The 14299-nt window shown below is 46.3% G+C and overlaps 1 protein-coding gene, 1 long non-coding RNA gene and 1 pseudogene across 2 annotated transcripts; 2 read left to right on the top strand and 1 right to left on the bottom strand.

Moving 5' to 3' along the window:
- Positions 1–160: 160 nt before the first annotated feature.
- On the top strand, positions 161–3733 carry LOC135678348 (oligopeptide transporter 7-like). The gene is made up of 7 exons (XM_065191057.1): positions 161–313; positions 380–885; positions 967–1064; positions 1698–2267; positions 2373–2628; positions 2711–2893; positions 2983–3733. Exons 1-7 carry the CDS (start codon positions 259–261, stop codon positions 3595–3597), a joined length of 2283 nt encoding a protein of 760 aa, XP_065047129.1. The 5' UTR covers positions 161–258; the 3' UTR covers positions 3598–3733.
- Positions 3734–4138: 405 nt separating this feature from the next.
- LOC135680102 (heat shock 70 kDa protein, mitochondrial-like) lies at positions 4139–6851 on the top strand (annotated as a pseudogene).
- A 3201-nt stretch (positions 6852–10052) lies between these two features.
- Positions 10053–11262, bottom strand: LOC135678349 (uncharacterized). The gene is made up of 2 exons (XR_010514913.1): positions 10714–11262; positions 10053–10624 (listed from the first exon to the last, which is right to left on the bottom strand). It is a non-coding gene; the product is annotated as an uncharacterized LOC135678349 (long non-coding RNA).
- Positions 11263–14299: the final 3037 nt, after the last annotated feature.

Here is a 14299-nt window from a genome sequence, read left to right as displayed (position 1 = left end):
TCAACCTCTCTCTGCATCAAGCATGTCTTTCACTACATCCATCTACTTCTCCGCACACTACACTCTCCAAATGAACTCCGAGAAATGCTGGCACGTGAACGACATGTGCATTTCTACATCCACACACACATCAGCTTTAAATGTAGCCAATAATAGTAATAATACAACGCCATATCCTCCTCCTCCTTCTGCACATACAATCTACAAAGAGAAGAGAGCTAAAGAGGAGGAGGAAGAGGAGAAGGAATAGCTACCAAAATGGACAACCCCCAAGAACGAGAAGAGGATCCCAACCAGATCACAGCTCCTCTGCGTACGTAACCTTATCGATCTCTCTTTCTGTCACCCGCTTCATCTCTTATCCTAACTCACCATGCAGTCGTCCCCTCCGATCTCCCTACCGCCGCCTCCTCCTCCTCCTCGCCTCCGCCGGATCAGGTGGAAGAGGAGGAGGAGGAGAACTCGCCCATCGAGCAGGTGGCACTCACGGTGCCGGTGGAGGACGACCCCACGATGCCGGTCCTGACCTTCCGCATGTGGGTCCTCGGCACCGCCTCCTGCGTGCTGCTCTCCTTCTTGAACCAGTTCTTCTGGTACAGGAAGGAGCCGCTCTCCATCACCTCCATCTCGGCTCAGATTGCGGTGGTGCCCCTCGGCCACCTCATGGCCTCCACCATCACCGACCGCGTCTTCTTCAAGGGAAGCTGGTGGGAGTTCACGCTCAACCCGGGGCCCTTCAACATCAAGGAGCACGTCCTCATAACCATCTTCGCTAACTCCGGCGCCGGCAGCGTTTACGCCATCCACGTCGTCACCGCCGTCAAGATATTCTACGGAAAGCACATCACCTTCTTCGTCTCCCTGCTTGTCGTCATAACCACACAGGTCCCCATACGATCCGTTCACACTCCCTTGCTGCCTTACCTTGGCTCCCGGTCGGTCAAGATCTCCACGTGATGTTGCCAGGTTCTGGGTTTCGGGTGGGCGGGAATATTCCGGCGGTACCTGGTGGAGCCGGCGGCCATGTGGTGGCCGTACAACTTGGTGCAGGTCTCTCTGTTCAGGTGAGAGGGACGAATCTCCGATCTCTTCTCATCTGCCATCGACCTATTTTGATCTTCGTAAGAATCCATTTACTTACCTTCTCTTGTCTAATATGATAAATGGACAAGACAAAAGACTGGTTGGTAGTGATGATGATTGCTACTGGCGGTCCAATCAACCAGGAAAATTAATTCCGATTTGCATCTACTTGGACATCTCATCACAACCAATCTTAATTATTGATTTTAATGATAGTAGTCTCTATGTGAATTAGCTTTAAGCTGTAGTTATTTTCTTGTTTCTTGGATGAAATCAACTTCAAGAGCCACTCTAGTGCAAGAGGTAGAATATTGCATCCCAATTGCTCAGATCTGACAAATTGCTTGTGAGTTGGTCTGTGAAAGCAATAAAAGGACACAGTTTTTCTTCTGTGATTGTAAAACTACAAATTCATACCTAATATTCTGTAGATCGTCTGATATGAATTTAGGAGATCTTTTCACTGTATTATCTCTGGATCTTTGGTAAAACCTTAGGAGCTCCCGGAATATTTTTCTTTACTTTGTTGGATACTTGAATCATTTGTTTCAGAAGTGAGACTCACCGGTGCAGTTGCAGACGACGTGAACAGTTCGCCTTCTGTCCCCATGCAGGGCCCTGCACGAGAGAGAAGATCGAGCGAAAGGCGGCATGACCCGGAACCAGTTCTTCATGATGGCCTTCATATGTAGCTTCGCCTACTATGTCTTCCCGGGCTACCTCTTCTCCATGCTCACCTCCCTCTCTTGGATCTGCTGGATCTTCCCCCACTCCATCCTCGCCCAGCAGCTGGGTTCTGGTCTCTACGGCCTCGGCCTCGGCGCCATTGGCCTTGACTGGTCCACCATCTCCTCCTACCTCGGCAGCCCACTCGCCAGCCCCTGGTTTGCTACCGCCAACGTTGCCGCTGGCTTCGTGCTCATCATGTATGTCGTCACCCCAACCGCATACTGGCTCGACTTGTACGACGCCAAGACCTTCCCCATCTTCTCGGATGGCCTCTTCACCTCCACGGGGCAGAGTTACAACATCTCAAGCATCATAGACTCCAATTTCCACCTCGACATCGAGGCCTACGACAAGAACGGTCCGCTCTATCTGAGCACCTTCTTCGCGGTGACTTACGGCGTCGGCTTCGCATCTCTCACGGCCACCATCTCTCATGTCCTTCTCTTTCACGGAAGGTAATTAATCTTTGGCACCACCAGAATTGCTGACGGTTCCATGTACCGACAGATGAGTAGCAGAGATTTCTACGTCGTATGACCTAGTTGACTGCGTGTCCACAGCGAGATATGGCAGATGAGCAAGTCGGCATTCGAAGAGAAGAAGATGGACATCCATACGAAACTGATGAGCAGATACACTCAGGTCCCTCAGTGGTGGTTCATCGTCATCCTCGTCGCCAACATCGCTCTTACCATCTTCGCCTGCGAGTACTACATCGATCAGCTCCAGCTGCCCTGGTGGGGTGTGCTGCTAGCCTGCTTCATTGCCATTTTCTTCACGCTTCCCATCGGAATCATCACGGCCACCACGAACCAGGTGTGTACTCGCTACTCCTTGGCATGCATCTCCTTCACCAAGTCAACTAATCCGATTGATTGTCTCTCGATCGATGAAGTAGACGCCAGGCCTAAACATCATTACAGAATACGTCATGGGGTACCTGTATCCCGGCCGCCCGGTCGCCAACATGTGCTTTAAGGTATACGGCTATATCAGTATGACACAGGCGTTGACTTTCTTGCAAGACTTCAAACTGGGGCACTACATGAAGATACCTCCCCGAACTATGTTCATGGCTCAGGTTCGTCTACCGTTCCTTCTTAGGATTCACCACACGATGGATCTTCAAATCTCTTTGACATGCAGAACCCGCCTTAATGATTAATCTAGGTTGTAGGCACCTTAGTTGCGGCAATCGTTTACTTGGGCACAGCATGGTGGCTCATGGAGACGATTCCCAACATCTGCAACACCGAGCTCCTGTCTTCGGACAGCCCATGGACGTGCCCTAGCGACCATGTGTTCTACGACGCGTCCGTCATATGGGGTCTCATCGGCCCTCGCAGGATCTTTGGCGACCTCGGCACCTACTCAGCCATCAACTGGTTCTTCCTGGTCGGCGCTGTGGCCCCGCTGCTCGTCTGGCTCGCGCACAAGGCCTTCCCAGGCCAGGACTGGATCCGTCTCATCAACATGCCCGTCTTGATCGGCGCCACCGGCATGATGCCGCCGGCGACGGCTGTAAACTACACCACATGGATCATCGTCGGCTTCTTCTCGGGCTACGTGGTCTACCGCTACCGGCGCGACTGGTGGACGCGGCACAACTACGTGCTCTCGGGGGCTTTGGATGCTGGCCTCGCCTTCATGGCCGTGCTGCTGTACCTGTGCTTGGGATTGGAAGACATCAGCCTCAACTGGTGGGGGAATGACTTGGATGGCTGCTCTCTGGCTTCTTGCCCCACCGCAAAGGGTGTGATAATTGAAGGTTGCCCTGTGTCCTGATCTCATGCCAAATTTTGCCTTGAAATGGCAGCATATATATAGATCGATTGATCGTTTAAAATTGTGCATATGTATTAAAGACTGAGATTGGATTAGGTACATATAAATAAATAATATAATATAAATTAAATATGCAGGTTGGGCGCAACCATAAGTCCGAAGTACATTTCGGCCACCAATTAACCCGCGCAATACGACAAAAGACACAACCGGAGACAGTGAATCGAGTGGACCGGATTTCGCCCGTTTTAATATGCCGAAGTATCAGCGCGGTAAGCCGAACCCGGTCCATCGGTTCAATTGGCCTTGGGCCGAAACATGCCGCGACCTAACGGGCCACGCCGCGCCATTTCCCAATTGGTCGACGGCCGAGTTGCTATTTAAGCGTCCGAACCGTGTCTTCTCGAGTGTATGCTGCGGGTTTGCCTTCTCATCAGAGAAGCTGGGCGGAACCAAAGCCCTCCTCGGGCGATCGCCTCAAGAACCCTTGTGAAGCGCCAAACCCAACCCTCTCCCGTGGTTCCGCCTTGGGAGGAGATCGATGGCGGTCTCCGCAATGCTTCGAGCTCTGAGACGGCGCGATCTGTCGCCGCTGCCCGTTCTGTCCTCTCGCCTCAGATTCGTGAGTTCCTTCTTGGATAATTTTCACCTCTAGAAGCGATTTGGATCTAGTAATCTTGATGAGGTTCAATCTATTGCTTTCCGGAAAAGTTTTGGTGTTGTTTTCGACATCGTTTGGACGTTCCATTCGCCTCCCACTTCGGATGTATTAGATTCACCTCATTTTGTGTTAGGGTGATATGCAATTTGTTACTATTGTTCATCATTTCTATATAATTTATCTTTCTTTTTTCTGTGATGCTCTTATGCGTAGATGATAAATATAACAATTCGAAGTAATCTTGTCAATTACCAATGGGTGAAGTATATTTGGCATTTAGCTCAGTGTTTGCTTGATGATTTGAAGCTTCTGCGCATCATACTGTCTCTACCGATCGTATATTTGATTTTAGCCGACCACAGTAGTATGTTCTGAAGTCAGTTGTAGAAACAGGATTTTGTTGCCATGTGTATGACATGGTTTACCCTCAACCTAGGCTGCTCTTTTGGTTTCCATTGGAAATTATTAGTTAGCTGGGTAATGCCCCAACTACTTGGCTAATTAGTTAGCTAACATCTAGGCGGGTAATAGTGATGGTGGATGAATTTAGTCCTTGCATCACTGGGCTGTCCCCTTATTTGAGGATTAGTGTATTTTTTTTGTTCCAGAGAAGCGTAGCAAAAGTTAATAAAGTACTTGAAATTTTTCCTTACTATTATGATGTGAGTAGCAAATGTTCACAGTATGTGAAACATATTGATTGAATATTATTAAGCCAATCTCAAGATTTGTCATCTCTTAGAGCCTTAAATGGATGATTTGTTTGCCCAACATATGTGCAGTGTATATATCTAAATAAATCTACATGGTATGAGAATCTTAGATATGTGAACTGCCCAAACATGTGAAGGTGGTCTGATAAGTGTTGGTGTCCACATGGACTCAACATGGATGTGATGCACTTTTTTGGACTTTTCATATTTCATCTTTGTTTCTGCAGTTATCTGGCAATGCAAGCATGCAGTTGGGTGCTTCTCGTCTTGGTCACAGAGGGGCTAGTTTGGTTAGACCCTTCAGGTATCATCCTATGCATATAATGTTGAAGTGCACTTTCAGACTATCTCCTTTAAGGTGATCACAGTACAGTTCTCTAGTATTCTTTGGTTTGTTTCACCAAGAACAAGTTTTTCTCCAATGCAGCTCAAAGCCAGCAGGAGATGATATAATTGGAATTGATCTTGGAACTACAAATTCTTGTGTTGCAGTTATGGAGGGAAAGGTGGCGCCTCAGTCGTCTTCGCCAAAGTCCTTTTTTGCATATGATAATTTGTAAGTCTGTTTAAATCCACAAGATTATACAATTTTCTTGTTTATTACAGAATGCTAAAGTTATAGAAAACTCAGAAGGAGCTCGTACCACGCCACCTGTTGTAGCTTTTAATCAGAAGGGAGAACTACCTGTTGGAACTCCATCAAAACGTCAGGCAGTGACCAATCCTACAAACACTCTTTTTGGGACCAAGCGACTGATAGGCCGCCTCTTTGATGATCCTCAGGCACAGAAAGAGATGAAGATGGTTCCTTTTAAGATCGTGAGGGCACCTAATGGGGATGCATGGTTGAAGCCAATGGTCAGCAGTATTCGCCCAGCCAGATCGGTGCATTTGTTTTGACAAAGATGAAAGAAACTGCTGAATCTTATCTTGGGAAGTCCGTGTCTAAGGCAGTTGTCACAGTTCCTGCATATTTTAATGACGCGCAACGTCAGGCTACAAAGGATGCAGGGAGAATTTCTGGTGTTGATGTGCAAAGAATTATCAATGAACCAACTGAGCTGCACTTGCTGACGGGCTGAACAACAAGGAGGGTCTCATTGCAGTTTTTGATCTTGGTGGTGGTATATTTGATGTTTCAATATTAGAGATATCAAATGGGGTATTTGAGGTATATTTTCTTTATGATCTCACTTCAATTTCAGGTCAAGGCAACAAATGGTGACACTTTCTTGTGTGGGGAAGATTTTGACAGCGCATTGGTAGAATTCTTGGTTGATGAGTTCAAGAGAACAGAGGCAATAGATCTTTCAAAGGACAGGCTGGCTCTGCAGAGGCTTCGAGAAGCAGCTGAGAAGTCTAAGATTGAATTGTCATCAACATCTCAAACTGATATCGATCTTCCATTTATAACAGCTGATGCTTCAGGAGCAAAACATATGAATATCACTCTGACCAGATCAAAATTTGAGACTCTGGTTAATCACTTAATCGGAAGAACAATAAATCCCTGTAAAAGCTGTCTGAAGGATGCAAGCGTAAGTACCAAGGATGTTGATGAGGTTCTTGTTGGTGGAATGACTAGAGTTCCAAAAGTTCAGGAAACAGTTTTGGAAATCTTTGGAAAGATTCCAACCAAGGGAGGAAATCCAGATGAAGTTGTTGCAATGGGTGCTGCTATCCAGGGTGGTATTCTCCATGGAGATGTTAAAGAGCTGCTCCTCTTAGATATCACTCCCTTATCGCTAGGTAATGAGACACTTGGTGGTATCTTTACGAGACTGATCAACAGGAACACAACCATTCCCACGAAGAAGAGTCAGATAAGGTTCAGTTCAAATAGTTGAATTGAGCTTAAGTTTCTATTAGTCAAAACATGAAGTTATGCATATAGCAAATTTGGCAAAAAATGAAAGGTGACATCAAGGAGCAAAGATTCACCGTCTTTGATCTATACAAAACTATAAATACAAGTCCTTAGCCTTCTTTTTCTTATGGATCAAAGTCTTGGGAAAATTACTTCAAAACTCTTGGTTGATGGTAGAGATACCCATGATCAAGGATGTGCCACGCCTATTGGTTACTGGCACTAAACATGAACCTGTGTGCCCATATATGGACACTAGTCATGTGATCAAGTGCTGTCCTGGCACTAGATGCAGAGTCATGAATTCTGATTCACACACCATGCCAACCCGACACTGGTGTGTAATATTCTTGACTTGTCTAAAATGCCCTATGATATGGTTTCAAGACTAGGAATCTCTATAATCTTGACTCATTTAAATTATCTTAAGTTATGCCTTCAAGACTAGGGACCTCTTGTTTCGACAGCACCTCTTCGTTATTGGAAGACAGCTTACCAGACTTCTGGTGTAGACTCACGTGTGGGATGCTTATGCTTTTGTATGTTGAGTGTTTTAAAATAATATTTAACACACAGTATTAAGGTTTATATAATTGTAAAAAAGCTGAAATAGTTCCTGAATCATACATAATGTTTCTTAAATAAAATTTTCATATATCAATACACTAATCTTTATCTTTAATGTATAACCATGTCACTGTTTTCAGATTTTTAAATATGTACTCAAGTACTCAACCATATTGGATGATTCAAACCATGATACATCATATCCTCCTAGCATGAGTACCATAGGTATGATTTAGAAGATTTAAAACAGATCAATATGTAATATCCAATATGCATCAAGGAACATAGTATTGTGACAGCTCTGCCTCCAGGGAGTTCAAGTTATAGACATTCATGCAGCTATACTTTACTAGCCAATGTTAGGTCATGATGTAGCTTAATTGTTAGAAGAAATTTAAAGATGTCTTTTCTTTTTTAACATCCGCTTTTCTGTTTCCTGATTTCTTGAGCAGCCCGTTTACCTACTTCTTTTTTTTTTTTTTTATAAACTTAAACGATAGCCAAAGCCATTGAGATATAAAATTTGTTGAGATCAATAATCATTTCATCTTAGTCAACTTGAAGAGACTGACACAGATTTTTAACTTGCATTTTCTCTGCTGAATGTTGTATACTCTATATCAATGTATATTTTTCCTATATTTTGGTAATTCATTATTTCGGGTATTGTGACAGTCTCTGCTAAAGACAAAGCCAATGGAAAGGAGCAGCAAATCACTATTCGCTCATCAGGTGGCCTCTCTGAGGATGAGATTGAGACGATGGTCAAGGAGGCCGAGCTGCATGCTCAAGAACAGTGCTGACACCACAATTTACAGTATTGAAAAAAGCTTAAGCGAATACAAGGATAAAATTCCGGCCAAGGTAGCTTCAGAGATAGAGTCTGCAGCAGCTGACCTACGCAAAGAGATGGCAGGAGACAAAATCGACAGCATCAAGGCCAAGCTTGATGCAGCAAACAAGGCAGGAAGTTCGGGCGGGTCATCATCTTCTGGTGGTTCTCAGGGTGGCGACTGGGTTCCGGAGGCAGACTACGAAGAGGTCAAGAAGTAGGGTATCTGACAGATGATTACAGCCCTACTATAGCAAGTCAACTCATCATGTGTGGGAGTTACTGTCAACCTCATCTAATTTTGGACTCTTTTCTTTTGTGAATAAGAAACAATGGTCTCTACTAGATAGTACTAACTCCTGTCGCTTGATCATTCTCCTCTCCAGGTAAATCAAGTGCCACAGGGTTTTGTTGTCGCGTTGGATTCCAAGCATTTCTGGTGCTTCCTACGGAGAGCTGATCAAACCTGCTGTCCCCCGAATAGGAGCAAATTGTGGACATTTCCCTGTCAAAGATGCCGACTTATTTGATTCCAAGATCAGGCACTATCCTTTGTCGAAAAATTCTTGTAGTATGTAATCATATGAGCTTTTGTTCTTGTTCATACAACTTGTCTCTTGATATCAGACACTTGAATTCTTCTCGTACGTATTCACTGTGAGCATTATTTGATATATTACAACTGTCTGATCTGTATCCTTTTCTCTCTACATGTAGGATTCAAGTTCGATATTTGATGTAGCTTTCTTCATTAAGATTCATAGCATATGCTCCTTGGTTGGAATCTACAGGCTACAATGACATTGACTACTTAGTACTACAATGCCATAAATCTGGACGTGCTTGCCTTTGTTTAATCAAACATTTAGGTTTTCTTTCCCTCCAAAGTTGCAGGGTGACCTTGTTTTTTTTACTGAATATAGCAAATTTGCCATGCCAAGATGGCCATGGATGCTGCTACGGATGACTTCACCATGGAGCTGAGCTCTTAACGGACGACATTCGATCTCCAAGTCCCAAGAGCTGCTCTCATCTCCACACTGGTCGACCACCATCAAGAATCACTCACAAAAGTTAACGTGCCTTGTAACAAAACATGCAAAGACTATATGTAGAGCCCTCCTGACAGAAAAAGCAATGCAGATTAATATTGTATGGATAGATTCATAACCTAGATGAAATGATGTGGATGCTTGTGGTTGTCTCGTTAGGAACAGAAGAAGGTTTGATCCAGTTGGTGAAACAGTGCAGTAACAAAAGCCATGAGATTCTTCTTTCGAGTCTAAAAAGCAAGTGCATGGTGCTGTTGTTAGATATGTTTGTGATCATAGGAATGCTTAGTTTTCAGTTCGGATGACACAACACAGCGAAGCCAAGTCACCGCAAGAAGGTTGCCGGTGATGGTGCGTGAGCCCTGCGACGTCGCGTCCATCGGGTGCAAGCTGACGTTTTCTGCTTCCGTGTGGGGAGTCTCCGATTTGAAAGCTGTCATTTTTACCTTCTCAAACCCTAACCTTCTCTCTCTTTCTCTCTCTCTCTCTCTCTCTCTCTCTCTCTCTCTCAGTATTTCATGCTTCGCCAACAGAAGAAAACAAGGTAATGGAGATGGCGGTAACAGCCACAGTAGTGCAATGTTCTTAAGCGAAAAGCAAAGCTGGTTGTGAGAGGTTTCACATGTTCAAGTCTCTCTCACTGCTCTATCTATTTCCTCCAAAACAAAACCTAAAAGGTGCAGAAGGTTTCTTTATGCTTATTCCATGAAGAGAAAGCGTCCCTTCAAAAACTAACGTCATCCATCAACCACGGTAGAATATCTAAAGATCAAAGGTACATATATATATATATATATATATGTATGTATACCCGTAATCTCTGATCAGTATCATAACGCCGACTGGAAAAGGCCTCGTTAATTGCCTCAGACATTTGACGTAATGAAGTGTATGGCAACACACGACCATGCTCGGCAAACAAAGAAAGGAAACCCCTAAGAGGGATTGCAAACATGGGAAGAGAGAGAACAAAGAAACCAGAAAGACATCAGAGATCCAAACTCGGTCAACCTGGAAAACCTTGCAGGGAACCTCCCCACCGTGCAGATTTGCAAGGAAAAAGAAAGCCAAGAAGAAATAGTACTGTCAGCACACAAGCAAAGAAAGCTGAACCATGTCAAGAACTGAGAGATGCAGAGCTGGTTAACCTGGGAAGACATCCGGGTAACTCTGCCTGCAGGTCTGCAAGGAAAAAGAAAGAGAGACAAAAGAAGAAACCCTTCTTGGAAGGTAATGATGAAAGCCTCTTACCCTGCATGTCAGCATGAGCAGAAAGGATAGATCATGAAAAGAAGGTAGGTAGTCATAACCCCTCCCCACCATGATTGCTCCAATCTGCTCATCCTCACAACATCAACAACACAAAGCAAAGAAAACAGGAAGAAGAAGACGAAGAAGAATAGGAAAGAGAAAACATACTGTACCTGCCAAAACAGGAGATGAGATCAATATAAGAGAAGCTGGGTCACTACTGGTAGAGATGGAAGCTGTGATTGAGGGGAATGAAGCCTGGTCCGAGATCTCTCCACACGCAACAACAGTGAAGGAGAAGATGGCCTCGAGCCAGACAACATTCCCCTCAAGGAAAAAGCTTCCCTTTCTTGATGGTCCTCTCAGCTGCCTTTGGCTTTATCCTCCTCTCCCCCCTCCCTCCCCCATGACTTCCGGCTTCCTTCCGGCTGCTGCAAGAGATGTTTGAGCAGCATAGGAGGCGATGATGAAGGAATGATTACCCTCACTCCGTATAAGGAGATGCGTGCAAACGAGTCACACAGAGAGAGAGAGAGCAGTGGGTGTGCGGTTGCAATAAAGAAGGAAACAACAAGAAAATTTAAGCGAGGATGTGTGTGTGTGTGGCTGTGGGGAAGAAGACGGAGTAAAAGACAAGACATAGCGGCAGGCCGCGACCCCACAGCTGGGGCTGTCCTCGGAAGAGACCACGAACCCATGCACTCTCTCTCTCTCTCTCTCTCTCTCTCTCCGCTTGACTCTTCTCTTCTCCACCTTCTGCACGTGATGACGCCGGTGGCAGGCAGGCCCTCCTTTCTCCTATAGTTAATTCTCACTGCCATGGCCTTGGAATTGCTGCTGCAAGCTACTGATACCTTTCTGTGCATTCTTGGTCCAATTGGATCTTGACGGCAGGGATGCACTCTGAAAGGGAAATGAGAAGGAAAACAGTAGATTTAAATGGAGTGGTTGAGTTGATCAGAGCCTGCAGGAGTACGGTCTCACACTTGCCCACCACCACCACCACCACCACCACTTTTGTGTAGTTCTTCGATACCAGTCTCAAAATGTATGATCTACATGTATACATACGTATACATAGGGCATGTCACCTGAACAACGTTCGCAATATGACATCTTTCGTCACACAACAATATCTCACATCATATGCCAATCAACTGCTATTTTCTTGCTTGGATTGATTGCAACAACTCTTCTTTTTCTTGATTAAAGGACGAAGGCACGCGGGGGAAGAAAGAGGAGGCAGCCCTCCACCCACCCAAGAAAAGGTCAACAACGGACAAGATGATACTGTGCGACAATTTAAGTGAAGTCTTGGAGTCATAACCTGTAGCAGCAACCTAATAGCCCTCCTCCACCAAGAACTAGTAGCCTACATTTTAAATCTCTCTCTCTCTCTCTCTCTCATACGATCATCTGAGTACCTGACAAGGAACTCTTTTCGCTGCCATTTTAATTGCATGCATCTTTTCAAAGTTCGAAGATGAAGAAGGACGTCATTCTCTCCACTGTCCTACGATCAACGTGCACACTATGGTTGATCCGGAAAAGTAGGTTATTGTCGCTCGATCAAAGCGTCCAAGTTTGAATCTGTCTACAAATCCTAATCGTGGAACATGTGGGAGAAGCTGAAATGGAAGTGCAAATCTGGTTGCCACCCATCTAGGAGTGTTGGTGATGAGCTCTGATGACGAAGATCCTAAAGCTAGCGGGCGTGGTCAATCGCTGAGGCAGTGGAGGAGGTCAGTTCTGGCAGCGACGCTGCGTTGGAGAAAGGCTTGGGTTGTCCTCGATCGATGTAACTGATGTCGAGGAGAGGGAGGAGAGCAGTTTTGGGACGTGGTGGGAGGAGGAGGGGGCCCGGGGGGGGGGGGGGGGGAGGAGGGAAGGGAAGAAGCAGCGGGGATCGCGAGGAGTCTGCTCTGGAGTTTTTCTTGGAGTCCGGTCACTGTCGGTGAGAATAAGACCACGGCGGTTGGACGCTTTTGCAATGTTTTTGGGGTTTTTTGAGGCTCTAATCGGCACCTCTGCTCTTCGGTACTTTGCAATCTGCTGACCGCCCGTGAGAGTAAGACTATGGACGGCTTTAGGTTTTTTCGAGTCTCTCGGTCGACCGACCATCATGCTGTCACGACCTTAGCTGAAATTGCCTAAGACGTGAGGCACCCTTGCGGACAAAGACTCAAAGCTAGCGTGCGTTGCCAAAGACGCGGGTCACCCGTGCGGCAAAGACGCGAACTTAGCTTGCGTTGCCTAAGTCGTGCTTCGCCCTTGCGATCTTGCTCCGCAAGGATCAGCCACTTTGTAACCTCTCGCAGGTCCCGAAGGACCTGTAAAAGAGAAAGAAAGTTAGATCGAAAGAACGAGCAACGGACAAGTCCCGAAGTCTCGCGAAAAGGGAAGCTTTACAAGCAATTCGTCGAACACCTTGTGTGCACAAGAGAAAAGAGGGAGAGGGGGAAAAGCAAGGCTTTCAAGGATGAACGAACAGCTGCAAGCCCACAAACAGCCGCTCACCTGGTCCCGGACGCAACACCAAGTTCCCGTAAAGGTCACGTGCGAACTTGCGAAAGAGTGTTCAACGCCCGGTATATAACCGAAGCCCCATCCAGCCATGTGCCACCCGGGGGGTTCCTGGGTGCTGAGATGGCTGACATTTTGGTGAGCGGAGGCAGCACTCCGCTCACCTCCCGCGGCACGCGAAAACGGAGCCGTTTTGGGCTGTTTTGGGGCTGTTTTGCTCGGTTCGGTGAGCGATCGCTTTTGCAACGCTGCAGCTGGTTCGAACTTACATATTTACAGCAAAATGACCCAAAACCATAAGAAAACATGCTGTCAAGCAGCTGTACATGCGGGTGTGAGCGACGAACGGTTCGTTGAACGGAATTGTTGCGGGTGCGCGACGACCGTTCGTGACATTCTCCCCCACTTAAACTGTCGACGCCCTCGTCGACGCTTGTTGATAGTTGTTGATGACTTCTTCTTCATGTCGCAGGGCATCTTCAGGCTCCCAACTGGCTTCAGTTCGGGGAAGCTTTCGCCACTTCACCAAGTACTCTGTCTGTTCCGCTCCGCTGGGTAGCTTTATCTTACGATCCGCCAGAATGGTTTCCACTCGCTTCTCGTAGGAGGCTGTGATGGGAGGAAGCCGAGTTGGAACACTTCGAGAAGCGTCTTGCGGATCCGAATGGTAGGCCTTCAGGTTGCTGGCGTGAAGAACGTTGTGAATTTTGAACCACGCCGGCAGCTGCAACTTGTAAGAAACATTGCCTACTCTGCTGATAATTGGGAAGGGCCCTTCATACTTACGCACCAATCCTTTGTGAACTCTGTTCCTGAAGAATTGGAGTGATGCTGGTTGGAGCTTTACCAACACCAAATCGCCAACTTTGAACTCTTGTGGTCGCCTTCCCAAGTCTGCCCACTTCTTCATCCGTTTTGCCGCCTTCTCCAAGTAAGCTCGCGCAATGTCGGCATTTCGATGCCACTCCTTTGCGAGATGATAGGCTGATGGACTACTCCCAGTATACCCAATTGCCATAGTGTGCGGAGTCGACGGTTGTTGTCCTGTGATAATTTCGAAGGGGCTCTTGTTGGATGCAGAGCTCCGCTGCAAGTTGTAGGAGAATTGGGCGATGTCCAACAGCTTCACCCAATCTCGTTGATTGGCACTCACGTAGTGCCGGAGATACTGCTCCAAGAGCGAATTTATTCTTTCAGTCTGACCATCCGTCTGGGGGTGGAGGCTTGTAGAGAAGT

Source organism: Musa acuminata, chromosome BXJ1-7 (assembly GCF_036884655.1).
Source record: "Musa acuminata AAA Group cultivar baxijiao chromosome BXJ1-7, Cavendish_Baxijiao_AAA, whole genome shotgun sequence".
NCBI lineage: Eukaryota > Viridiplantae > Streptophyta > Magnoliopsida > Zingiberales > Musaceae > Musa > Musa acuminata.
The sequence above is the reverse complement of the archived record's forward strand: the minus strand, read 5'-3'. Positions and strand labels throughout refer to the sequence as shown.